The 27,862-nt window shown below is 47.1% G+C and overlaps 1 protein-coding gene across 1 annotated transcript in view; it reads right to left on the bottom strand.

Annotated features, from left to right (window-relative positions):
• Window positions 1-27,654, bottom strand: part of MYO7A (myosin VIIA) — a 116,777-nt gene extending 89,123 nt beyond the window's left edge. Inside the window, exons 1-5 of the mRNA XM_073335284.2 lie at window positions 27,011-27,654; window positions 19,863-19,976; window positions 14,832-14,984; window positions 5,446-5,630; window positions 2,661-2,782 (exon numbers count right to left, since the gene is read on the bottom strand). Of these exons, the coding sequence (XP_073191385.1) occupies window positions 2,661-2,782; window positions 5,446-5,630; window positions 14,832-14,984; window positions 19,863-19,976; window positions 27,011-27,115 (679 nt within the window). The 5' untranslated portion in view covers window positions 27,116-27,654. The remainder of the gene's footprint in view (window positions 1-2,660; window positions 2,783-5,445; window positions 5,631-14,831; window positions 14,985-19,862; window positions 19,977-27,010) is intronic.
• Window positions 27,655-27,862: the final 208 nt, after the last annotated feature.

The following is a 27,862-nucleotide window of genomic DNA, read 5'->3' as shown; positions in this document are numbered from 1 at the left end:
TTACAATGACAATACCCACCTGCTGAAGTGAAGAAACAGATTGACAGAGCCAGAAGTGTACCCAGAAGTTACCTACTACAGGACAGGCCCAACAAAGAAAATAACAGAACGCCACTAGCCATCACCTTCAGCCCCCAACTAAAACCTCTCCAACGCATCATCAAGGATCTACAACCTATCCTGAAGGACCACGCATCACTCTCACAGATCTTGGGAGACAGGCCAGTCCTTGCTTACAGGCAGCCCCCCAACCTGAAGCAAATACTCACCAGCAACCACACACCACACAACAGAACCACTAACCCAGGAACCTATCCTTGCAACAAAGCCCGTTGCCAACTGTGTCCACATATCTATTCAGGGGACACCATCCTAGGGCCTAATCACATCAGCCACACTATCAGAGGCTCGTTCACCTGCGCATCTACCAATGTGATATATGCCATCATGTGCCAGCAATGCCCCTCTGCCATGTACATTGGCCAAACTGGACAGTCTCTACGTAAAAGAATAAATGGACACAAATCAGACGTCAAGAATTATAACATTGAAAAACCACTCGGAGAACACTTCAATCTCTTTGGTCACTCAATTACAGACCTAAAAGTGGCAATTCTTCAACAAAAAAACAGACTCCAACGAGAGACTGCTGAATTGGAATTAATTTGCAAACTGGATACAATTAATTATGCTCAAATAAATTTGTTAGTCTCTAAGGTGCCACAAATACTCCTTTTCTTTTTTCAGAAAGATAATTAGTTTAACCCACAAATTAAAGGCCCAAAGCTGAATCTCCTAGACAGACAAAACTCCCCTCTAAGTCTTATTACTTCATTCGATCAAGTCTGTTCCGACTGAAATAAGCTGTTGATCTTGTTATGTGCCTGTCCACCAGGGTGTCTATCACAGCTGGCATGGCACATGGCAGCATTTTAGAACCTCAGTAACACTGGGCCAGATTCTGGCACCCTTGCTCTGGTTTAGTAACACAAACTCCTATTGACTCCTTTTGAAGTAAAGCACTATTGAGTAAGGACGTCGGACTCTTGCCCAATGTTTTCAATGATGCTGGGCCAGACCCTGCCACCCTTACTCTTGCAGAGTATCAGAGTGGTAGCCGTGTTAGGCTGCATCAGCAAGAACAACAAGAAGTCCTTGTGGCACGTTAGAGACTAACAAATTTATTTGGTCATAAGCTTTTGTGGGCTAAAACCCACTTCATCAGATGCTTGGAGTGGAAAATACAGTAGAGAGGTATAAATACTCAGCATATGAAAAGATGGGAGTTGCTTTACCAAGTGGGTAAGATTATGCCCAAACAAAAGCCCAAATTTATTAGTCTCTAAGGTGCCACAAGGACTCCTCGTTGTTCTTGCAGAGTAGTTACCTTACGACGTGTGCACTCCCATTGATTTCAACAGGACTAGTTGCTGAGTAAGGTATCACGCGACTTGAATCAGGGTGGCCCCCTGGCCCCCAACTCTAAGTTGCAACCATCTTTTGGGGCAAGACTGTGAATCCGTATTCACGGCAATGAGCAGTTAACTCACAAAACTAGTGCCGCTGAAGTCAATCGGACTATTCATGGGAGTCCCTGCTCACCTATGTAAATACAGGGCTGACAATCTGGCCTTCCTTATGTCTTGAATCTTCCTTGAACTCTTTTGTTTATTCCTCCTGACTCATTCAGAATTCTGGCTCTCCACATTCATTCCACAGCAGCTTTCTAGAACCAGAAAGCTGTGTTATTGTACAAGCAGCTTAAAGCGTTCAAACCTGATCAAAGCACAAGGTGGAATGGCTATTATTACTTTTTCTACTACAAAGCGTTTGGTTCTGAGGCGTTGATCAAGTTAAACACAGGCTCATGTTAACCAGTGAGCGAAACCAATGGAAGGTGCTGTACGGAATCACAACTGAGCAAAACCTTCACAGCTGTTAGTTGAGCAGCGTGTCTACATCAGGATGGTGACAGATTTTAAGAAGAGCACAGGGCCCATTTCTGCCCCAGAAGAAGCACACAGATTTTCAGAACAGCTCTGTATACTGTACGTTGAGTGGAGATGACTGGAAAATTTTTGTCGAAACAGTTTTCTGTTGGAAAATGCAGCTTCAATTAAACCCCCCTTTTCCCCCCCAATATTGTATGAATTTTGACTATATTTCATCTAGGAAAAAAAATTGGAAAAAAACATTTTGAAAACATCGACTCTTTTGATTTTCTGTTTCAAAACTGCTTTTTGTTTAGCAGTTTCTTAATTTTATATATAAACATCTTTTTAAAAGAAAAAAGGGTTGAAATCAAAACGAAAAGCTGTGAATGTATCAAAACAGAATGTTTTGATTGACCTGAAATGAAATTTTCATGGAATTTCAGTTAGTAAAAAATTTCAAAACATTTTGGCATTTTGTTCCAGGTTAGGGAGGAGAAAAATGCTGAAATCTCTTTTTTTTTTTTTCCACGCGATGGAAAATCTATTTTCTGACCAGCTCTAGGGTTGAGCCCTTTTGAAAGTCTGATCCCAGGGGCAGGTGTTGAGCTCTTGCAATTCTGGTTCCTGCTGTAAAGCAATTATTGGGAATGCAGTTTAATCTTAGCCCCCTCCATATTATTAATAGCAGAAGTGTTTCCCTCCACCCACCGTCTTTTCAAGGCTCACCTTCTAAAATGGGGTTTGCCTCCAGCACCTGCTGCTCAATCCAAGAATGCTGCCCGCTGATAGCAGCCAGGAACTGCAGGATCAGTTTAGTGCTCTCCGTCTTCCCTGCACCAGACTCGCCACTGTACAAGTTGAAAGGAATGCATGTGAGTAAATGCCCTGTCTCACCACTGCCAGGGCCCTGGACTCTGCATTCAAATGAACGACCTGGAAATCTCAAGGCATGTGTTTCTAGTACAGGTGGATTCTACATTTGGATTTCAAACCCCCTAAACTTCACATGTATTCACAGATTCCTAAATTCAAAGACCAAAGGGGACCACGATGACCTCCTGGCTAATACAGACCATGGAACGTCCTCAGAGTGATTCATGTTTGGATCTGGGGATTGTGTGTGGCCTATCACAGGGATAGGAATCAACCTCAGGCTTAGGATCCAGCTTTGATTTTGGATCAGGAGTACCACCCAAAGTTCTCTGGGGCCTGGATCTTAAATTTGGGGTCAGGCCTGTGTCCAGTTTGAACACCGTTGATAAGTAAGGCTACGATTCTGTCATGGGTATTTTTAGTAAAAGTCAGGGACAGGTCGTGGGCAATAAACAAAAATTCACAGAAGCTTGTGACCTGTTCCTGAGCAGGGGCAAAGAGAGTGCTGATGAGGCTTGCAGCTGCTCCAGCCCCGCTGCTGCTGCTGTGGCAGGGGCTGACTACTGCTGCTCTTGTGGCAGGGGCTGACCCAACCCCAGCCACTGCTTTGGCGGCCCCAGGGCTGGGCTGGCTGCCAGTCAGCTGTTAAGGGGCCACCGGAGCAGGGGCCACCAGCTCCGGTGGCCCCTGGCCTGACAGCTGCTCCAGCCCTGCACCAGAAGACATCCCGGAAAGTCAGGGAACCCGTGACCTCCGTGACAGAATTACAGCCTTATCGATAAGCGAATTCAGGCCAGCATTATAGCCTTCTGAAGAGTGTAAACATCGAGAAGACAGAGGAATTAGTTTGGATCAGAGATACTTGTTTGTGTTCAAAGGACAGCTGGCTGGCCAAGTGAAGCAAGTTTTCTGTCTTGTTTCAAGTTGCCGAACTGCATTAAAAGACAGCTACGAATACACACGGTACGTCTAAAACATTACAATTCCACGGAAGCCATTTTTATAGATGCCATGGGGCTCTGATGCTATTGCAGACGATTCATTTGAGCGTAAATAGGAGGGGAGAAGGAGGGGAGATCGCCTGTCTGACCATCTCTCTATTGAGATCAGGTCCAGACTACAAAAGAGTTTCAGAGCACCTGACTGAGGCTTGATTCTGCCACTCTAATTCATACTGGGCAGTGTCTTACAGTGCAGGTAGTCCCATGGATTTCAGCCAACCTACTCGGGAGCAAGGTACTGCTCCAAAGCTTGGCAGAATCAGGTGCTTAGACAGCTTAACTATGGAGTAAGTTATGGCTGGAGGCAGGAATTTCTGGGTGTAATTCTATGGTCTGTGTTATGCAGGAGGTCAGACTGGGTGAAGATAATGGGCCCTTCTAGTCTTCAAAGCTATAGATCTCTGCATCTATAGTCACCCCAGGAATAATGGGATGAAATTAAAGAGAAAGTTTAAGATGGATATCAGAGAAAACATCCTGAGATTCACCTCGATTAGGCTGTGGAATAATTATCAAAGGAAGTGGTAGAAGGCCTATCACTTGGAATGTTAAAAACTAGGCTTGACCAACCCTGCATGGGGAGAGATGTTGGACTGGACTGGATGTTCTAATAAGTCTTTTCCATCCTTAACTTCTGTGACTGAACACAATTGCTGAACCAATCAGCTTCAGCAAAAAGGCCAAGCCACAGGTACGTCTTGTGTAATTCCCACCTCAGCAAGACAGGCGCCTGCTAGCTGTGATGGCGCTAAGATGCTAAAAATGGAACTACAGCCAGGGTGGAATGGCAGTGGGTTGGGCTAGCCACCCAAGGAAGTACCTAGGGTCCTGGGCAGGAATGTGGCTAGCCCATCCTGCTGCTCGCGCTGCAGTAGCCACACTTCTGTTGTTAGTGGCAGGGCCGCCCAGAGGGTGGGGGGAGGGGGCAACTTGGGCCATTTGCCCCAGGCTCCGGGCCCCACAGGGGCCCCCACGAGAATATAGTATTCTATAGTATTGCAACCTTTTTGTGTGGAAGGGCCAGTGGCGTAGCCAAGGGGAGCGAACATGGGGAGCGATCACAAAAAAGGCACCACCCCCCGAGGCGCTTTTAGTCACTCAGCGGCGCTTTGGGTTTTCGGCGGCACTTCGGCGGCCGGTCCTTCAGTGCCGCCGAACACACCCAGAGCAAGTGAAGGACCCACCGCCCCGAAACGCTGCCGAAGACTCGGAGCACCACCGGGTGAGTAAAAACTAAACAGGCGCTTAATTAATTAAAGGGCCCCTGAAATTGCTTTGCCCCAGGCCCCCAGAATCCTCCGGGTGGCCCTGATTAGTGGGATAGCTCAATCGAAGCTAGAGGACACACGTCTCCCCGAAGTGGAAATTACCCCTCCAGCTCCAGCGCAGATATTCCCATAGACTCTGAACGCCCCGTACACTCCTCCCGGAGGGGCCATACTAACAGGCTGGTGTGAGGAAGTTGACACGGACACTGCCTATGCTGTGCTGTTTGGCTAAATACTCTTTGGACTTTAGCCGTGAGTGCGGTCTACCCTGCACTTTTCACAAGCAACCAAGGTGAGCATGCTCAGCACCTTTGGCAGGATGGAGTCCTAATTCGGGACCCGTGCTGGGCCTGACATTCACAAACCCACCTTATGATGCAACACTGGTCCCTGTTGTTGCGTTGCATGTTGTAGTAGCAGTTGTCAGCTATTGCGAAGATGTGGGGAGGCATCTCCCCAATCTTTTTGTTGGTGTACAGCCGGATCTGCTCTGGGGAGTAGATAGGTAACAGCTGGTAGGGGTTCACTGCCACCAGTATCGAGCCTGTATACGTCTAGGGGAGAAGCACAAAGAAGGTTATCGGGACGAGGTGCCCCACCTGAGCAGCTTTAGTACCCAGGACCAAAGGCAAAGGCAAAACAGGAGAGGGATTTTCAACAGCCACCGGAAAGGCACTGCTCATTTCAAAAAGCCATTTGCAGGGTGACTTCTGGAGTCAAAATGAAGCAAAAGCCCTAACTGTGCAAATCAACACAAACAAACCCTGAACTCTGAGCCAGATTTCAATCACTGTGAAGTTTAGGTCCGGGTTTTCAACGTGGGACCGTCTCTGCAACAAACACAGTCAGAGCCACCAGAGACCCACATCTGTCAGGTGCGTTACGAGGGACCACTGCCTTGACTGCCCAAATAATACAGTTGTTTGCAGTGTTGTTGTAGCCCTGTTGTTTACAATTTGACAAACAGCCCAAATAATAAAGGTATGTCACAGCAAAGGCCTTTGATCCATCTCTACCACAGATCTCTCAGGAGCCTGGAGCTGTGCTGTGATATTGGACAGCTACTCCCTGGGGACCTTTGTCACCTTCCTACGACCCTCCTTTTGTGATACTCCTTTGGGGATGTCATGGGGGCGGCAGAGGAGGAAGAGGGTGCAAGCAGCCCCTTCCTCTACACAATCATGCAGAGAGCAGCCTTCATTTGGCAGGAGGTGCTGGGGAAGCCAAAGATGGGGGACATGCTAGCATGGCTGGCAAAGCTAGTGGCCCCAAAGGAGGAGTGTCTGGGGGCAGGGATCCCACAGGCTCACTCCCTGTTTGCGCTGGTGACTCCAGGCAGCACTGCAGACAGTTCAGATTGCAGCTCATTAAAGGTGCTGCTTCTCACCATGTTCCCCCCTAGTGCCTCAGGAGAGTATAATGACAAGGGCATAATGCCGCTAGACAGCACTGTTCAAGGTGCACCTTCTTTCTCCCCCCCCCCCTGCCATGCACCATGGCCCCTTATATGAAATCCATTACAGGAACTGACCGCGAGCCAAGTTACATATCCTATGATGTGCGTGAGTGATCGTGCCAAGTTAACTGCTGGCACCTCAGTGCAGCCTCTCTAACTGAAGGGCCCTACTGCAATTTAAGAAGTGCTCCACCGACTGAATGGGAAGAACTAGAGAAAGCTAACGTACACAAAGGAGACAACTATTTTACAAGCGAAATAAAAAAATTTTTGGAAAGAAATAAAATAGAAGAAGGAAGTATTAACACTAACTGAAGCTCTATTACTGCTGTGGAAAATTAGTAAGAAAAAAAAACAAGTAGAACCTCTGCCAACAGGCTCTGCTAAGGCTCCATCTCAGGCCCAGGGCAGTTGAGAAGGATCTGAGAGCGGTTTGCCCGCACAACGCTATATAACAAAAGAGCACAGCACGAGACAGAGAGAGTGCAGGTGCGGGCCAAACGGACACTGCTACCCAGAATCATAGAATATCAGGGTTGGAAGAGACCTCAGGAGATCATCTAGTCCAACCCCCTGCTCAAAGCAGGACCAATCTCCGATCTTAGGTGCCAGGATATGAAGATCCCTAGAGTGCAGCACCCACAGGGACACAACTCAAAGAAGAATATCCAGTTTATATAGATAACAGACCAGGACAAGAGTCATGTATCCCAAGCCAAAGGTTAAGGACACAATTTGTCTCCTGGTGGACCAAGTAATGAAAAGACCAATACTGCCTAGAATACACTATCCAAAGAAAGAGCTGGTCGTTTTAATGCAAATAAATAAATAAATAAATAAAATGCCTTACACCCTTTTAATAGCATGTTCTACTATCACCAGATGGGAGGAGCCAAGTAGCCCATTCCATGGGACCCCTCCCTCGATAAAGAACTCTACTAGGCTTTAACAGGGGTTTGAGCTGCCTGGGAATGCAGCCATGGCAGCTAGCCTTCTTAGACAGCCAATAGGTGACTGACCCTAAGCTTACATAGAGTGAGCTAGAATGTTTCTGTGGTGGTTTCAGGCAATTAATAAAAGATCCCTATTACAGAGTAAGGCACAGTCCAGCTTTCTCTTGCTAACATGTGTTGCAAATTGCAGATAGAGTGAGTTAGAATTTTTACTCACTTTTGGAATCAGCATACTGAGCCAGCACTCCTGAGAAGGCCGGACTAAGAGACCAAGAGACCAGCATGGGCAGCCCCAGTTCAAATTTCTTCCACATAATCCTGCTAATGTGCCTCAATCCTGATTTGGAAGGGATGGGAGGGTAGCTCCATCTCCATCTCTATGGCCCACTCAATCCTTAGCATCTGCTCAGACTTTCAATCAGGCTGACAATTAGTGCCAGCTGTGGAGGATTTTGTCATAGGAACCCTTGTCCACTGGGAGCTGGACTGGACCCCCGAACTCATTTCACAGTCAACAAAAGGGAGTAACTCTCTGATTGAATCCTGGGCTGGATTTGAACTCACAACCTAAAAGATGTCTGAAGTTTTCATGCTGCTTCGTAACTTGGTGAGATTTACAAGTTATGTGGCATTTCTAGGCAATTTTAGGTCATGTTTAACAGTGCATAGAGGCAGAAATATCCCATTTCATGTTCTCTTAACTCATTCTCAGAAAGACTGACTTTGCTTCTGGCGCAAGTTTGTGACATCCCTATATTCCAACCTTTGGTGGTAACTTGTATGTCCCGGCCAAGACCCGTGATTCTGACTACAGCCAAAGATCCTTTTAAAGGAGTTAACCATTACTGGCCGGAATGTTTTCTTGATGTTCCCACTGACCTTTCTCTTGTGATCATTGAGAGTCTGTCAGCATAAACTCCTGTGTTATCTCAAGAGACAAGCTTGGTTTGACTTGTTTCTAGTTGACAAATACAACAGCTTGCCCAATTTTAACAGCTGACAGCATTCAAGACTTTGGCCCCCGAACTGATGATGGGCCAAAGGGCAGCTACAAGAAAATATTTGCAATTCCCATTTCCAAGTCTGGTTAAGAGTAAAGCCCCTCTGTTTTGGTGTAAAGATCAGCTTGGCTGTACGTATGGTTGATGGTTCTACAAAAGCTGACAGTTTACACCAGGAAATGCTGTTCCACTGCAAACTTGTTACTGCCCGTGTGACCTACATTTTCATTAGCCACGTAACAAATCCACTCTGTGCCTGATTCCCAGAGCACCCCAAACTCGCCTTGGCTTCAACTGGAGTTTTTGCTGCTCAGAGAATGCAGGGTCACACCATGACCAGATACTCCTGCACTTTAGCAACCCCTATTCAGTAGCAGATGGCTTTGAGTTCATCTCCAGATAGACAAAACCCTGCTCAGTAACCAAGTGTCATGACAAAACACCCCTGCTACTCAGCACAGGTTTTCTCAGCACACACAAGCATGAGCCATGCAGAACAGTGCTTGCATCACTCTTTTCACTTTGTCATATCTGCTTATTTCCTCCAAACCGGGCCCTTACACATAGCAGGTGATAGCCCTGTCCATCTGGCATCCCATCCGCAGACTCGGTACTTTGCTCTTCTAGGAAAAGGCCACATTTCTGTCATTGCGGCAAAGCACTGCAGCCAAAGGGATAATGGTTTGGGTGCATTCATGGGGCAGCAGAAAAGCAGCACAAGACAAATGAGAAACGCCAGGAATGGTGAACGTAAACGAGCGAGCCAGTGGATGATGTCACAATGCGTTGCGGCAATGGAAGGTGGCTCGATAGTTCTGTGCGTTATACTTACCCTCCCGCCACAGTTAGTCTGAGGGTTAAAAAGGAAAGAAGGAAGGAGAAAAAGGAAAATACGTATTGTATTAGAGCAGGATTACAAAAGCCTTTCGCCAAGTCATGGCGAATCTTTTCCCCAAGCTGAACCGGGAAAGACACAGGTTGTCGGAAGCCTCGTTGCAGGATTCATCCGTGATTCATCAGCGCCGGGAACCCCCTCAAGCAGCGCAGGCCTGTCACGGACCACACTGAGTACTATCACTTTCAGCTGGTGAGAGCAAATTGTACCTCATGGAACCGCTGCTTGCTGGGTTGGTCTCTACCACCTTGGCTCCATTCACAGGGACATATGCAGCTGCGCAGAACTGCCAGCCACACTTCCCAAAACTCTACTCACTCTTCCTCTGCCAGGGTGATAGATAATGTAAAGGGACAGTTTATTCACCTGTCAAAATTTCTCTCTCTCTCCAACCAAACCTCCTCCCCTCCTCCCCCCACCAAAAGCCCCTCAGTGATGTGAGAACTAAAAGTGAGCTGTAGCTCACGAAAGCTCATGCTCAAATAAATTGGTTAGTCTCTAAGGTGCCACAAGTACTCCTTTTCTTTTTGCGAATACAGACTAACACGGCTGTTACTCTGAAAAAAGCCAATCTGTTTTGCTTCATTAGTCAAACAGATTTTAAAATCTTTGACCAAAATCTTACAAAGTTGATGCTTAAAGTTAAGCTCCTGAATGCACATGTAGACATATTTAGGTGGTATAGCTGCGTCCGCGTGAGAAGCACCTTGTCGATCAGACAGCACACTGGTGTTCCTGTCCTGGGAGTGCCCCGGCAGCGGAGACCTGGCCTAAATGTCACCGCAGCCTTTTTGCAGACAATGCGCAAACAGAAACAGGGGCAAAGCTCACTGACTACATTCTTTGCTACAAAGGATTGGCCCAGCTGTACTGCCCAGCTGTCCAAGCCTGTGCTAGTCCCTTTGTCTCCTTCTCCCAGCTTTGGGGAGGCGCAGTCCTCTAGCAGCCATCTCACTTTGCTGTAGAACCGAAACAGTGTATGGCTAAGGGAATGGGGTAGTATTTCAGCGAGCGCGGGCAAGCCTGGAGTTGTTAAAGAGATTAAAAAGGCATCATTGCGTAGGGGGTAAACTCCTAATGAGAGACGGATACCTGGGGCTGCATTTTGCACATCTAATAAAAGGTTAATGCACTGGCTGGAGGCACAGACACCCAGCATCCACCGGGCACGCAGAACTCAGCCACCAATCTCCTGTGAAACAGGGGGCCCCCCTCCCTGCTGCACAGAAACCCACAGGAGGAGATCTGTCCACTCCTGCCTCTAAATCAGCAGCTGTTCACAGTCTTTGTGCCCTAGTCAGAGCCAGGCGAGCGCTCACAGGAGCGCCAGCCTCTCCAGGGCCCAGGACAGGGCCATCTAGCTGGGTGATTCAGGCTGCACCCAGGCGTGATAGCCCTGGGCTCCAAGAGGCCTCATGCCTGGCAGCTCTCCTGCTGGAGAGGTGCACATCAGCACAAGACTGGCTTCCTGGCACAGTAGCACCCTCGCGTTACCCTCCTCTGGCTTCCTGCTTCTTGGTTTCCGTTTGTTGTCTCTGTCACTTTTCTTCCTCGGACTCACTCTAAAATAGTCTCCCTCTTTGCCCTTCCCGCACACCGAAAACTAGGGACAGGACATTTCAATGGACTTTCTTCCCATGGGGGCTTCCACTTCCCAGAAAACGACCACAGGATCCCGCCCTGCCTTTTGGGCTGACACCCCCATACATGCCTGGACAAGCCCATTAATTCCACCACCTGAACCTGCCAGGAATGCTGCCGTTCAGCCACAGCTGGCATCCTGACTCCCCCTCCCCCAGACTGTGTCTGCAGCCAGCCTATGAGAAAGGGGCAGCCCAGTCTCCTACATCAGCCATCACCGGCAGGGCCTGACTGCAGGGCTGGGGGCCTGGAAGTCCTGATAGCTAATGGTGGGTTAGACACTGAATCCCATGGGGCCTTGGGACACCATTTCCAGATTTGGGGCCTAAACCTAGGCTCCTAAATCAATGGCACAAGCATCAGAGGACCTGAATGCTTGTAGCTTCTGTTCATTAAAATCTGAAAATCTGGCCATTTATTCAGATGCCTAAATGTGGATTCGTAAATGTTGGCTTTAACTTCCCTTGCCTCCGTTTCCTCATCTGTAAACGGGATAATACTAATCACCTGCTTCACAGACTGTGGGAATTAGTCAGTTAAACTTTTGAAGATGGATGTATTACTCTCATTGATGCCTATGAAAGACCTCACACGCAGGGAAAGCAGAATATTGGAACCAAGAGGAGAATCTGTCCTCAGTCAATACCACTAAGAAGCAACAGACAGCCTCAAAAACGCTGAGTGAAGACATGACTGCAAAGCAGCTGACCTTTACCTTTACTCAAGACAACTGTTTGTTACATATAAACGAGCTCACCTCACCTAATTCCCAAAAATGCATATTCCAACCTAAGAGGCTATGTTAACCCTTCCCAGTGCATCAGCACATTTCTCTCTAATGAAACAAAAATGTGAGGGAATTATCTTCCACTCAAAGCGACCAGAAAGTTATTGGGAGGATATTGCCCCATCCCCACTGTCTTCCGCCCTTCAAAATCTGTACAATGCAATAGCTGGTGAGACACTGCAGACCGATTCCTGCAAAGCTGAAGGTGCGTTGTTCAACATCTGGAATGGTGGGCTATTGCTAAGGTTAATATTTTGTCCTGGCTATTTTTAGTAAAAGTCAAGGACAGGTCATGGGCAATAAACAAAAATTCATGGAGGCCCGTGACCTGTCCCTGACTTTTACTAAAAATAACAGGGGAGAAGGGGCTGACCGCTGGGGAACCTGAAGCCTGAGCCCGCCACGGGGGAAGGGGGGCTCTAGCCCCACTGCTGCTGCAGGTGACTGACAGCTCCAGCCCCCACCACTGTGGCAGGGGTGCAGCCGAAGAAGTCACCGGGGTTCCTTAAAGTCACAGAATCAGTGACCTCCATGAGTAAATTGTATCCTTAGTTATTGCTAAACCTATTCTGACTGCCTTGGTTCTTCATAGGTTTCAAGGCCGGAAGGGAGTATTAGGAGGATGTGGTCTGATCTCCTGCATCACATAGGCCAGAGAATTCACCCAGCTCTGGAACCAAACCCAGCATTTATGAAAGATTTGGAAAATGCTGATGTAACATTTTTTCTCATTTTCACATACCCCCAGTTCCATCTGAGGCAAGGAGCGGAGCTGGCAAAATACCAAAAGGAAAGGCTGCTCTTGCCATATTTTTGACCTACCTGGAAACAGGGTCTGCTAGAAATCTCACAAGTAGAGACAGGCCTGAACCAAACTCAAGCATCTGAACACCCTCAAACTTTTGCGAGATATGTGTGTGTGTGCATGTGTGAGACCAAACTCAAGCATCTGAACACCCTCAAACTTTTGCGAGGGGTGTGTGTGTGTGTGTGTGTGTGAGAGAGAGAGAGAGAGAGTGTGTGTCAGATCTGGCTCTGCAAACAGGCCCCTACTTCTGTGGCGGAGTGCTCTCTCTAGATATTAGGAAAGCCTGTTCTTGTGAGTTCTCCAGCCGGGCCTTACTGACCTAAGAGGTTTGGATAGTTTTCCTAAGATTCAAACAAGCATCTAGATGACCATAATTGTCCCTTCTGGCCTTAAAATCTACCAGCCTATGAATCACTCATCTTTAAATGAAATCCTTAAATTGTTTAAAAAAAAGACCTTAGAGGGTATGTCTACACTGCAGTGTAAGCCCAGGTTAGTAGAACTCAAGTTAGCAGACCCTGGGTTAGTTAACCTAGGGCTTAAGCGTCTACACTCATTTGTAACTCCAGGTTAGGAATTGTTGAACCCCGTATCCTCACTGCATTATGCAGGCCCAAATCCAACCACCCATGTCCCAGACTTCCTAGTGTCCTCCCAAAATATGGCCGCGCTAACGCCTTGTTCGTGGTGCAGCATGGGAAAACTTGACAGCCCACCAAACTTGACTGTCCAGAGGACAAAGAATGTCTGTCTGGGGGATTGTGGGATACTTTTGGTGGATCCCAGAACACAAGTCCAGTGGGGCTGCATCTACACTGCAATGCAATCAGGCTTGAACCCTGGTTTAACTCCAACACTTCATCCCCATACGATCTTAGCCCGAGCCCTGGGTTAGCATGATTTGTGTGTATACGAAAGGGAGATTAAGCTTGAGCCCTGAGTTTACACTGCAGCATAGGCATTGGTGAGGGCACAAAACGATGTACTTCTGCCATTGAGTGCCTGCAAGCCTTACAATTTAAGAGCTATCCAGAAATGCCCCATTCTTCTGTGGTCACATTGACTATTTGGCAACATCAAATAGCATGCTTGCATGCACTCCAGGTATGTTTTACTTCAGGCACAAACCTGTGCATCTTATGACCCTGCAAGCCCACAGCCAGCGATTCTGCAACTCTGATAAAACAAACCAAGACCCTTTGATCTCCGACTCCTTTCCTTTTGGAGTTGTAATGTTATAGCAGAACGACCGTGCAGCTCAATTTGCCTCCACATTATGTCCTAAATGAAAACCCATGCAGCTGCACAAGTGCTACGTAGGGCAGAATCTGGGTTGTGGAAGTGTTAGAACCAGCAATGCGGCGTCAGGAGGAAATAGTTGAGTTTGCAAAGCTAGGGAACTGAGCATACCAGGTATGAGATCATTGAGAGACAAACCTGCAAATCCACAATGCTGATTTTACAGTCGCTTTGCTGAGTCAAACAGCACTTAAAGGAGCGTTAAGGCGGTGTGTGCATGTCGGGAACTTAAGAGTTCTAAGAAAAATATCGTAGCAATCAAACCGCAGCTGAGAGAAACCAGGAAATTCAGAATGAATAAGTCTTAAGTGCACGCACCAGGTATTGCAAGGTCACTGTGGGAAAACTGCCTTGTCACATCGCAGGTTATTTAATTCCCAGAGCCTGTCACACTGTGGGGATTCTTCAACCACATCCCCTATGCATGTAATCCTCAGTTAGGTCAGCTAAACATGTTGCGATCTTAAAGCGCGCCCAGGCAAATACCTGGGGATGGTTAGTTGTTACCATGGGATCTATAAGTTCCACTTGGACAATGAGAAACTCAGTTTAATGCTTCACCCAAAGCACATTGCTCATAACTGCAGAAACTCCCTGCACTCAGGATCCACTCTCAGGTGTAAACCCAGGCTCCCATGTGGGACTTGAATTCGCTAGCCCAGCGGTGAGGGGCGCTCCCCATTTGGTCACATAAAAGGAATTAGATTTTCTTAACATCCAGAAGATATATCCTTTCCCCAATTCAGTAAACCTCCACGTGTAATGGTATCTCATGTCCTGCAGGAACAGCATATAAACTTTGCAGCAGACATGGCAGAGAATAGGTACGCATGGGGCTTAGACCAGTTCAGGATAGAAATGAAAATAAACACAACAAAGCTGGGGTGAGATGACATTCTCCGGGTGGACACTCACATAGATAAGGTGCTCTCGGTAACGGATGAGCAGGTTCCTCAGAATCCCAGCTTCATTCAGGTCCCCCAGGCGGATCATGTCCTCCACCCCATGGATAGAGGTCGGGTGCATGGGTTTGATGTGGCTGGCATTGTGAGGGAAAATCCAATGCTCCTGGAGAGAAAAAGGGGAAAGAGGTCAAAAGTGAGCCTACCATGATATGCACCCGAGACAGATTCAGAAAGGACAGGATGAAAGGATGTATGCAGTACATGGGCATGACAGCCATTAACTTTAAAGGATCATAGTGAAAAGGAAATGATCTCTCAGATCCCTGCAAGACCAGGATATAGCTGTGTTTTAACATCATCAGTTCACATGTGGGACTCACTGTCCCAAAGCACTATTGAGAGCAAAGGCTTAGCAGGATCAAAGAAAAGAAAAGAAAAGAAAAGAAAAGGGAATTAGACTTTTATAGACCTGATTCTCATGGAGTTACAGACCCCTTCACACTGATCTGGAAGTATAAAGGGGCTTTAAAAGTGGGTGTGCAATTTAAGCCCACTTTAAGCCCCCTTTGCACTGCCAGAGTGGTGTAAAGGGGCTGTAGTGAAGTGAGAATCAGGCCTTACATGAAAAAGAAGAATATCTACACTATTAGCAAGGATAACAAAATGATAAGGGATACAGAACCTCATGTTTCTGGGTATAAACCAGCCACCAACACTGCTAGTGATGGACGGAGGGGTTTGGCTCATCCTTGTCATATGATGAGATAACTGACTCTGTGAATGAGGGGAAAGCAGTGGACGTGTTGTTCCTTGACTTTAGCAAAGCTTTTGACACAGTCTCCCACAGTATTCTTGCCAGCAAGTTAAAGAAGTATGGGCTGGATGAATGGACCATAAGGTGGATAGAAAGTTGGCTAGATTGTCAGGCTCAATGGGTAGTGATCAATGGCTCCATGTCTAGTTCGCAGCCGGTATCAAGTGGAGTGCCCCAAGGGTCGGACCTCTGGCCGGTTTTGTTCAATATCTTCATAAATGATCTGGAGGATGGTGTGCATTGCACCCTCAGCAAGTTTGCAGATGACACTAAACTGGAGCGAGAGGTAGATACGCTGGAGGGTAGGGATAGGATACAGAGGGACCTAGACAAATTAGAGGATTGGGCCAAAAGAAATCTGATGAGGTTCAACAAGGACAAGTGCAGAGTCCTGCACTTAGGACGGAAGAACCCCATGCACTGCTACAGACTAGGGACCGAATGGCTCGGCAGCAGTTCTGCATTAAAGGACCTAGGGGTTACAGTGGACAAGAAGTTGGATATGAGTCAATAGTGTGCCCTTGTTGCCAAGAAGGCCAATGGCATTTTGGGATGTATAAGTAGGGGCATTGCCAGCAGATCGAGGGACATGATCGTTCCCCTCTATTCAACATTGGTGAGGCCTCATCTGGAGTACTGTGTTCAGTTTTGGACCCCACACTACAAGAAGGATGTGGAAAAATTGGAAAGAGTCCAGCGGAGGGCAACAAAAATTATTAGGGGACTGGAACACATGACTTATGAGGAGAGGCTGAGGGAACTGGGATTGTTTAGTCTGCAGAAGAGAAGAATGAGGGGGGATCTGATAGCTGCTTTCAACTACCTGAAAGGGGGTTCCAAAGAGGATGGATCTAGACTGTTCTCAGTGGTAGCTGATGACAGAACAAGAAGTAATGGTCTCAAGTTGCAGTGGGGGAGGTTTAGGTTGGATATTAGGAAAAACTTTTTCACTAGGAGGGTGGTGAAACACTGGAATGCATTACCTAGGGAGGTGGTAGAATCTCCTTCCTTAGAGGTTTTTAAGGTCAGGCTTGACAAAGCCCTGGCTGGGATGATTTAGTTGGGGATTGGTCCTGTTTTGAGCAGGGGGTTGGACTAGATGACCTCCTGAGGTCCCTTCCAACCCTGATATTCTATGATTCTATGATTCTGAAACATCCATTACTGGTCAGTTGTGGAAATGGGTTACTAAACTAGAGGGACCATCGGTCTGACAATTCCTGTGTCCATGAAATGGGGATTTAGATGAATGGGTCAAAGCTCCATTTACCCTTTCCTTGAGCTGCTCTGAGGAGGACTGCAGAGGCATTTTGATTCCTGAAAACCTATTATTCTTTATTCTCTTTGGAGCAGAGACTATTTCTTAGCCAGCATTTGTACATAGGGTGACCAGAGAGCAAGTGTGAAAAATCAGGATGTCGGGGGGTGGGGGAGGAGAGGGAGGATGGTCCCAATAAAACCAGGCCATCTGGACACCCTATTTGTACAGCACCTAGCACAATGGGGCCTGATCTTAGCGGGGGCCTCTAGGCACTGCTGTAATATAAACAATGAGAATAATTACTGCATTTAGCCACTTTTCTGATCTTGGTAGCCAGATCCACTGGGTTTCACAGGCTGCCCGGTTCATCCCTGACCTGCTCTCGAGGTTTTGGAGCTTCAGGTTTGTACATCACCTTAAGCAAGTTTGTCCTTTCAGGTTTGGCAAATTATTCCTATGGTTTAATTGGCTCTGGAGCCAAAAACGGGCACTTTAGACGGATCCAGCCGGGAGCTCATGGAGACTTTGCTCAGAGGCTGTGCTGCATGATATGACCTACAAAGCTGTTCTGTAACTCGGGTTGTCCATGGTCCAATTGCACAAACCCAAACACCCTGCCCCGCCCCAAGGCCCTGCCCCGCTCCCTCGATCCCCCCTCCCTCCATTGCTCACTCTCCCCCACCCTCACTCACTTTCATCGGGCTGGGGCAGAGGGTTGGGGTGCAGGCTCTGGGCTGTGGCAGAGGGGTTTGGAGAGTCGGAGGGGGCTCCAGGCTGAGCCTGGGGGTTGGGGGTGGAGGAGGGGGTGCGGGCTCAGGGTGGGAGTTTGGGTACAGGAAGGGGCTCAGGGCTGGGGCGGGGTGGAAGAGGGGGTGAGGTGTGCGGGCTCCAGCCAGGCAGCGCTTACCTCAGGCAGCTCCCGGAAGCGACCGGCACGTCCCGCTGGCTGCTATGCTCAGGGGTGGCCAGGCGGCTCTACTTGCTGCCCCTGCCTGCAGGCACCACCTCCACAGCTCCCATTGGCTGCGCTTCCCAGCCAATGGGAGCTGCGGAGTTGGCACTCAGGACGGGGCCAGCGCACAGAGACCCCCTGGCCTTCTCCTGCATCTAGGAGCCAGAGGGATGTGCCGGTGGCTTCCGGGAGCCACGCAGAGCCAGGGCAGGTGGGGAGCCTGCCTTAGCCCCACTGTGCTGTTGATTAAAGGCAATCTGGGAGATTTTAATAGGAGATGGAGGCTGATTCTGGGAGACTCCCAGCCAATCCAGAAGGGTTGACAACCCTACTGGTAAAAAACCAAGAAACTGGTACAGATGACTGGGGCTGGCTACTGAAGGGCTCGGTGGGAACTCAGGAGCAGGTTAGGGAAGATGTTAGTGGGGATCCTATAGGAGAAGAGGAGTGGCTAGCAGGAGCAGTGGTAACTAAAAGCCCTAATCTAAAGTATTTATATAGGCCCTGTGATAGAGTGCTGGGAAACAGCACCTCATGCAGCTCTCTGGTGACCACAACCACAAGTAGTTGCTCTGGAGTAGCCCTGATTAGGAAGAGCTGCACCTCATTGGTGGACTGGGATGGGCTGAGGAGAGCCCCAAAGGCTAATTAGCTCATTACCCAAGAGGTAGAGAAGGCACAGGAAGGACATGAGAGAGTGACAGGCTTCTCAGAGAAAGAGACCCTCTGTCTTTCCCTCTCCTTGGCTGGGTGAGCTAAGGACTGTATGTTATGATAAATACAGAGCTGCAAAGGTTTGGACAGGCGGTAGGAAAGAACAGTGTAAATAAACAGCACAAAGCATTTTCTCCGAGTGGTTGGTTTGTGGCTAGAAAAGAGACAGGAGCAGGACAAGGCCCTGTCACAGCCTCCCCCCCCCCATTACTGTCATGTCTGACCTCACAATCTTGGATGTATTTATCCTCTCAACCCTCCTCCCCCTGTGAGGCAGGGCAGTGCATGTGACAGATACTGCAATTTCCTGCAGTATCCTTGGAAAACCTCATTGTACTAAGTTTAAATCTCTTTGGAGTCCATTGTATTAAAGGCAAGGCTTATGTATTATTGTTAAGGCTCCGATTAGGTCACGGGATCCAGAACTTCCATTGACCTCGGTGATATTTTCTGCCCCGGGGCTGGAGCTCCCAGCCGGCCTCTGCACTGCTCCCAGCTCCCACCCTGGAAGGGGGAATACATCCCTGACAAAATGGGGAGGCAGGTTCAGCTCAGCACTCATTGCTACTGGGGCTCCAGGGTCCCCCTGCCACTGCAGTGAGAGGGAGCTCCAGGGTCGCAGGGGCTGAGCAGCTCTGGTGGTGGGGACGCCGGCCACAGCAGCAGGGAGCGCCAGGGGGTTCCCCGCCACCTGCAGCAAGCGGGAGCTCTGGGGTCACCCACAGGAGATGGGCTGCTGCGGGGGTCCCCTCACCTGCCATGGTGGCTGGGAGCTCCGGCACAGAAAGCGTAAGGGACTTGCCAAGGTCATACAGAAACCTATGGCACAGCAGGGAATCGAACCAGGTTTCCCAAGTCCCAGGCTAGCACCCTAATCCCTGGACTATCCCTCCTCTCCAATAAAATAAACTGGAAACAGGAAAAGGCTTAAATAAGCCCCTTTAATTGGCTCTGAAATAGACAAGTTGTTCACTAGCTACTTTGTGTTACTGCACTGTCTTGTTGTGGTCGCCCTTGTCAAAGTTACTCCCCCCGCCCCCTTTCTCTCCTTTTGTTTGTTACACCTCCTCCGTGTATCTTGTCTTCCACCTATGTCCTTGGGGACTGGGACTATCTCATGTTGTGTGGTCCCGATCCAAAGTCTATGGCAGTTCATGGAAAGAATCCTATTGATTTCAATGGGTTTTGGATCATTCTGTGCATCTGTACAGCACCCAGTGCTTAACCCTATTTGGGGCCCCTACATCTGACACTAATACAAAGGACACACAATCACAATCCTCTTTTCCTTCATACATACGTTGCCTTCATCGTCCACCACCTGGATCTGCCCAGAGTCACAAAGTTTGACCACAGCTCCGATGGGAACGTCGAATTCCCGACCGGTTTTGAGGTCCATCCATACATAATCCCCCTGAAACGAAACAGAGGATAGGCATGTTCTCAGTGAAGATGAGCAGAAGAACACAGCACTGCAGGGAGGATTCAACATTCCCGGATAGAGTCATTTCTGAATGTTTTACCTCAAAACACGGGTGTGAGTGCAAGCGTGAGTCCATGCAATACCCAACTCCATAGTGCTTTTCATCAGTAGCTTTTCATCACTTCACAAAAGGAGGGTAAAGTATCATTGTCACCATTTTACAGATGTGGAAACTGAGGCACAGGGGGGAAGTGACTTGCCAGCAGGCCAGTGCAGAGCTGGGAATAAAGCTCAAGTCTCCTGAGTCCCAGTCCAGTGCCCTACCCACTAGGCAACAATGCTACCCGTTCCTCATAGGCGGGTCATAAGGTTAGTGTGAGGCAACTAGGCCCTAGCACTGCAATGTATGCTACCTCTCTCATCCAGTTCTGGCAAACTGACCTGCTGCTAATCAGACCGCTACTCATGGGAAACCCTTTCACGTGTGTAAAATCTAGTCTGCCCCTTTTTCAATACAATATATTTTAAAACAACATCACAGGCAGAGGGTGGGCATGGGAGGGACATTAAAAGAAAACCAACAAGAGACACAGGTTCAGTCTGATCTGAACCCGAAAGCCTCCCACACCAGAATCAAATGTGTTGACAAATGGTCCCATCAGCGGGTCGTGCACATAGAGTACTGCCTAAGCCAGTGCAAAACGATGAACAGAGGGGTCGGACCAAACCCGGCCTTTCCTCTGTGCAACGGGAAGGTCTGAATCCGCACAGGGGCCCAGGGAAAGGTGCTGAGGGGCCGAATCTTGCGCTGTGCCCGTTCTCACATGACAGGAAGCAGGAGACAGGGGAAAGATTGTTTATTTTGCCGCTGGGCAGTGAATGTCTTTGGCTAGTCCAACGTATAGCTGGCACCGAAGAGAACCTGGAATGGAGGGCAGTGCCCGTGTACTGTCTGCAGACAACAGGTTGCTATCTCTGCATGGGCAGCAGTCTGACTGCGGCTTCCAGCTCAGTCTCACCTGCACAGAACAGCTTATTCTCAGCCCAAGCAAAAGTGACTCCGATGCAAGCATGACGCTGTGACTAGAAAGCAGGCTTTAGACATATCACCCTGCATTCCCTAAGGCAGTCAATGGGAATTTTGCCTAAGTAAGGACTGTCGGATCAGGCCACTAATGTGACCCCACATTTCCTACACGGGTTTTAAATTACTCCTCGCCACGAGTTGTTCACCATTGTCCTCAAAGAAGGAGGAACCAACCTTCAATGAAAACATGAAATTCTTTCCTGCCTCTAAACCCGATCCTGGGAGGTGCTGAGCCTCCTCCAATTCCACTGCTGGCAAAGGGAGTTAAGGGCACTCTGCACTTTCTGCAGCAATTTCTTTCATAGCCAACTAACAAGGAATATAAAACATTGCTAAACATGTATCACTCTGGTCATCTACTCAATGGGAATGGAGAGGATGAATAACCCTTTGAGGGCCATATGCTCCTCTTGGACTAGATGACCTCTTGAGATACCTTCCAGCCCTACATTTCTTTGATTTAATGAAACCTACATCCAGAAATTGACTTAGGCGATGCACTGTACATCAGTGGTTCCCAACCATTTGAAGGTGGAACCTCCACCTTTTGCAACAGATTGCTAGATGGCTGTCCCCCAGGCCTTGGGTCAATTGCTACCATCTCTCCTTGCTTCTTCTCCTTTCTTCCAGCCCTTTACTCTCTCTCTCTCTCTCTTCCTCTTCATCCCTAGGATCTCGTTTTTTTCTGTTCTATGTATGTTTTTCCTTTCTATTTTTAATGCAATTTTACATTTAAGCTCCCCCAACCCACCAGAAGGCTACAGGCTGTTCAGGCTGGGGGCTGTCCATCTGCGGCTCTAGGCGGAGATGCATGCACTCTTGCTGTTTGCACCTGCTGTCTCGGCCTCCATGGACTGCTACCCTGGGAGCTGCTGCGGCATCAGGGAGGCAACGTCTTCAATACGCCACCCAATCCACGGCGCGGTAATGCTTTTGAGGTGGGGGTCCCGGGTCACGCAGCTTTCTCCACTCCCAATACTTCTCCACTCTGCACCCAACTCTTGCCAACCCCCAGTGTTCCAAAATCATGAGTCAGGCCACAAAAACCATGAGATATTTTAAATAATAAATGTTAGACTCATCTTCTTGGCCTTCTGGTTTCTAAGCCCTTCGGGTGAACTTGCTTCACCCTTTTGCTCTGTTCTCCTCAACGATGCAGGCTAGAAGACTGCTCTTTTCTAAACGAACCTGAGGTTCTCAGGTAATCTCTTGCTTCCAGCAGCCACGGCCTTCAGAGAAACCACAAATATTCCAGGACTTACAATAAGATGGTGAGAGCTGGCAACACCGGTACCCTTACTGTGCTAGCTTATTGCATTAGCACACACTCAGGCACTGTACTATGCTGCCTTTTGCCTAAATACTGACTGTTAAAGTCATCATTCAGGCCAGTAACTTAAGCAAACTCTCAATGTTTTCAGGGAGTTTTTCCTGAGCAAGGTTTGAAAATTCTAGGCCAGCTCTGGCAATGGCAACCCTACTGTTTAGTACAACAGCATGTGTTAGGATATAGATATTCAGGCCTGCCTGTAAAGGCCTATACTTTAAGAATGTAGGTATATGTTTATCATTTAGCTATTAATAGAGGTATACAAGAAAGAATCTGTGTAAGGGCCTTCTCTCACAGTGACAGTCTGAGGCCCTGTTCTTAGGCCAATGCCTTTGGCTAAGCAGCAGGGGCAGCCATAAGCTGGGAAGCGACCGGTCACATCCTCACATTCCAAACTAGTCAATATGGGGCTGTTAGGAAGGTGATCCGATCTATCATCTCCAGAGAAAGGGAAGAGCCTAGAAGATGTAAAAGGAAATTTAGGTTGATAGTTTTCTGTCTGGTAAGAACTCACTTACCAATAGACACAGCTAAGAAACCTTTATGTCTTTATAGATGTAGTTGTGAAATCCTCACTTCTGTACTGTTTTGTCATTATAGTTCCCACTTTGCTATTGTTTATTTGCATGGTCTCTGTCTGGTTCTGTGATTGTTTCTGTCTGCTGTATAATTAATTTTGCTGGGTGTAAACTAATTAAGGTGGGGGGATATAATTGGTTAGCTAATCATGTTACAATATGTTAGGTTTGGTTAGGTAAATTTCAGTAAAATGATTGGTTAAGGTATAGCTAAGAATATTACTATATAAATTAGGGGCAAATAGGAAGTAAGTTGGGATTCGAAAATAAGGAAAAAGGAACTTGGATTTAAGCTTGCTGGAAGTTCACCCCAATAAACATTGAATTGTTTGCACCTTCGGACTTTGGGTATTGTTGCTCTCTGTTCATGCGAGAAGGACCAGGGAAGTGGGAGAGTGAAGGAATAAGCTCTCTAACAGCATGGTATTATCCCTGGATTATACAGCCATATGCAAGTTATAATTAAAATACAGTATCTTGTTATTAAATAGTCAACTACTTTAAACTCTGCTACCCATATCTACCAAGTTTTATGCATCTCCATGTATAGCATTTATGCACATTAATTATTGAGCAAATTTCCTTATTTGCATCTTATTTGCATATAAATGTATATTTCAGCTTTTTTTAAATGTATGTGTGACAGGTTGGACCCCACTTTTGGGATGCCACCTGATGTGCTGGGGTTTAACTGAGCTTCCCCTGCTCAATCAGTCTGAGTTCCCTCTTACTGCTTTGCTGGATTAGGCTCTCCGGCCTCTTGCAGCACACACACACAGGTAGGGCCACACCCTGCTGCAGACACAGACTGGAGTCAGCTCTGTGAGAGAGGGCTCCCCCAGCACTCACGTGCACACCACTTTTAGGGGTACAAACCCAAAGGTTTATGAAATTCACCACCTCCTTCAATGTGGAGGGAGATATGCACAACTTCTCCCCTCCCCCCCCAAGTTAGAAATTTCATAAACTGGGTTATATTATAAACAAGAAATAAGTTTATTAACTACAAAAGGCAAATTTTAAGTGAATATAAGAGATAACAGAACAAAGCAGATTACTGACCAAATAAAGCAAAATATGCAAGCTAAGCTCAATATACTTAAGAAACAAAAATGTAAATTCCCATCCTAAATGTTATTTTAGGCAGGTTGCAAAGTTTCTGTGGTTCAGAGTTCCAGTTATATTCCTTTTCAGACTGGACCCCTGTCTCAGTCTGGACTCCCCCTTGCCTTCCCTTCAGGTGGCTTTAGTAGTCTTTCTTCTTGGGCAGACAGGCCATGGAGAGGAGGAGTCCCATTTGCCATCCTCCCCACCCTTAAATAGGATTTACATAAGGTGGGAATCCTTTGTTTCCCAAACTTGATCCCCCTTCTCTTCCAGTGGAAAGTTACAAGAAGTCCCAGGTAATGTTTAGTATCAGGTGACAAGACCACCTGACCTAATAGTATCACAGTTACGTCCCCGGATACCTCCCAGGAGGGAGAGGGATTAGTATCTTCCTGGTTTTGTTGTTCCTTCCTGATGGTTCATCAAATTTTATGGCCTGTCGTCTGGTGGGTGTCTTCCCAATACACACCCAGTTGTAACTGTTACATAGTCCATATTTCTAACTTTAGATACAAAAATGATACATGCATACAAATTGGATAATCACATTCAGTAAAGTATAATCTTTCCAATGATACCTCACAAGACCCATCTTCCATAAAGTATATCTCAGTTATGTCATATTCATACCATAAGCACATTTTCCTAAAGAATATGGAGTGAAACGTTACAGTATGGATTTAGAGTTTGTGAAAGGCTTCATCCAAGATTGATAGACCTGGTGATGAAGCCCTGGGCAAGTTTCCCTACACACACTGCCCTGTCAGCATGCCACACTCTTGATCTGGGATGGGGACTTCCTCAGCAGGGGGAGCCAGAGCCTGGGGATTGTTGAAAGCTTCCCCCACTCTTCCCCTCCCCTCCCGACTTTTCACATTTACTGTCTGGTCACCCTAATTTGGCTCCTCATATTCTTGCTTTGCCTTTTCTATTAGCAGAGCCCCTTCTCCTAGGGCTCTATGCCCCTCTGGCACCAGCAGGGGGACTAGAGAGAGCAGAGACAGAGCTGGCTGCCTACAGAGGAGGCCCCACATTGCCTCTAGTGTCTGAGACTTGCTGCTACAACTCCTGCTCTCAAACCAGCTCGATGCGTGAGGCTCAACTGAGCTGTGCGAAAGTGTGACAGAGCCCCCAAATGCAGAAGTGTCTTAGCACTGACGACATTGCCTAATACATAAACAGCTCCTTACAGTCTTGTATGTTACACTGCAGTGCCACCAACTGGATTGTTACTAAAGACAATTTCGTACATTCAGCCTCTTTGTTACACAGGGTGAGTAACACTGCAAATGACTGGATGTAGCCACTCAGATGCAGTTGGCTTCGATAAACATTGGCTCTGATTCCCTGTAACTCTTTGAAAAGTTAGAGTCAGATTCTCAGCTGGTGTCAATCAGTAAAGCGGTATTGAATTAATAATAATAACAACAATATTTGTTTACTGTTGCAATGTGCTTTGAGATCCTCTAATGAAAGGGGTTATATGAATCAGTAAACCAAATGATGTCTATGAAGGCATTCCAGTTTATATCAACTGAGGCTCTGGCTGTTACTGTTTAAAAAAATAATCTTATAATTTGGCTCAAAATGTCTTCAGAAGTACCTGATAAATAAGGAAAATAATTATATGCTTAGAGAATCAAAAATAGATACCTTATCTTTAGAACTAATTGAAAAATTGGTAGAAGAGGAAAGAAAAAACATATGGGTAAAGTAAGTGACATATTGTTCAATTATATATCAGCTTAAATTGTATACTTTAGCACTTATACTTTAGCTTCTTTAAGTGGAGGATCTCAAAGCATTTTACAATAGTTGACAGTATTATCCTCATTTTATAGTTGGTCGAACCACAGTGGACAGAACCCAGGTCTCCTATTCTAAGCCCCTAATTGCCAGAGAATACTCAAAGGTACAATAAAGATTACATTATACCCCTCAAAGAAAATATTTTATACCTGCGTTCTGGGGGTCAGTACTAAGCAGCCGAGTTTCGTGGCCCATTATGTCACCAGACACCAGAGATAAATACGTAGCCCAATATCATGAAGTATAGTTTTATACTTCTCTTCTATTGTATGCCACTGTACTACAACAAATAAATAAATGATTTGACTAGCTAACATACTGGATATTAATTTTTTCAAAATGCCCTGTAAGTACAAATTAAAATTACATTTGTTAACACTGGCCAAAAAGGCAATTGTGATGGCCTGGACTAACTCAGCTAGACCCACCATATCCCTATTTCCTTTTTCTGCTTGGAAAGGGCTTGATGCAAAGTCCCCAGAAATCACTAGGAGTCTTTGTACTGACTTCAGTGGGCTTTGGATCAGGTTCAATGGAAACAAAAACATCCGCCCAGGACATTTCATGGTGATTGGCGCTGGGCCATTAAACACCTCAATTAAACTGGTCAATAATCCTCATGAAATGCCCTGCATCTTGGTAGTTTGGGGTTAATTCAAGATATAGGGCGCAGCACCACAGAACCAAGAACACTTTCAGTCATTTCATAAATAACCATATCTGAACCAACCAGTAGTAGCCACTATGCTAGGCACATTCCAAACCCTCCCGACCCTGCCCCCAGGAGCTCACAATCTCAGGACAGAGGTGAGGGGAGGGGGAACAGGCAATTTATATACAAGTCAACTCGATTCACTGTAATCAGCACAGTAGAAGTGTTGTTGTTTTTTTTTAAGAGGGGCATAAATGTGGCCAGAGTAGGGGCTTTACAAATGAGCTCAGGGATGTTGTACCATTCACGGGGAGGGGCGGGGGGCACAAAGAAGGAGGTGCAGATGTAATTGTGCGAGAAGCTGGCACAAGCCCTACAGAGGATCAAACTGTAATGTGATATAGATTTCGAAGGAGTCTGAAAGCCATTGTCAGCATTTAGAGCCAGTGGCCCTTATCTTACCGATAAAAGAGTCCGGGGTTTCAAGGCTTGGCTGACATTCCGGAGCAGCGTCCATTTGCCCTGGTCCTTCTCTTCAGCCTCCACCACGCTGGAGCACTGCTGCATGTTGATGGCTTTTGCCTCTTTAGCATTCTAGAGAGACTACTGCGCTTCCCTGGTTCCTACACATACTCCGCTAGCTGGCAAGGAATCTTCAAAGATATCAGCTGGTTTGCTTTATGCCTCCTGTTGCAGAACAATGATCATAAGCACTCACTTCCGCGGCAAGGAACTGTTTGTCTTGGGCCACAGTGTGGTTCTTGGAAAAGATTTTCTCCTAACAGGAGAGTTTCCAAAGAAGAGCTTAAGGAAAGCTTTAGCTTTTCTCATGGCTCACCACTGGAATATGCTAGAACTATCCCGAATTACTTTGCATTGTGGGAATCTATATACTGAGCAGACAACCGTGTTTCTCCACTTACAGTCCTCCCAGCGTCTCCAGTAATGGGTGATCTTCGGTAGGAGATGTAAAGGAAGCTGCAACCAGCAATTCGGACTTCAGGCCTCCTGAAAATGTCACTGTAAGATTCAAGGCAAAACTCTTTATTTCACTGTGACTTCTTTCCTTTCCCTTCCTTTCTCAGTGAAATAACTTGTCAGCAACTTGATGTCTGTCAGGTCTGAGTCGCTGAATACTCTTGGATACTTATTAATCCACAAGTGTAGTCGTCCCCATGTAACACATGGCTTTTAATTAACCTAATACCTTGCAACACCAAATTAACCAAAGCGCAGTGGGAACCCAAAACCAAAGGCCATCTGGATTTTCTTTAAACTGATCACCCACAGTAGTTCCATAGCAACTGGATTTTA

The sequence above is a fragment of the Lepidochelys kempii genome, chromosome 1, assembly GCF_965140285.1.
Source record: "Lepidochelys kempii isolate rLepKem1 chromosome 1, rLepKem1.hap1, whole genome shotgun sequence".
In the NCBI taxonomy this organism is placed as follows: Eukaryota; Metazoa; Chordata; order Testudines; family Cheloniidae; genus Lepidochelys; species Lepidochelys kempii.
The sequence above is the reverse complement of the archived record's forward strand: the minus strand, read 5'-3'. Positions and strand labels throughout refer to the sequence as shown.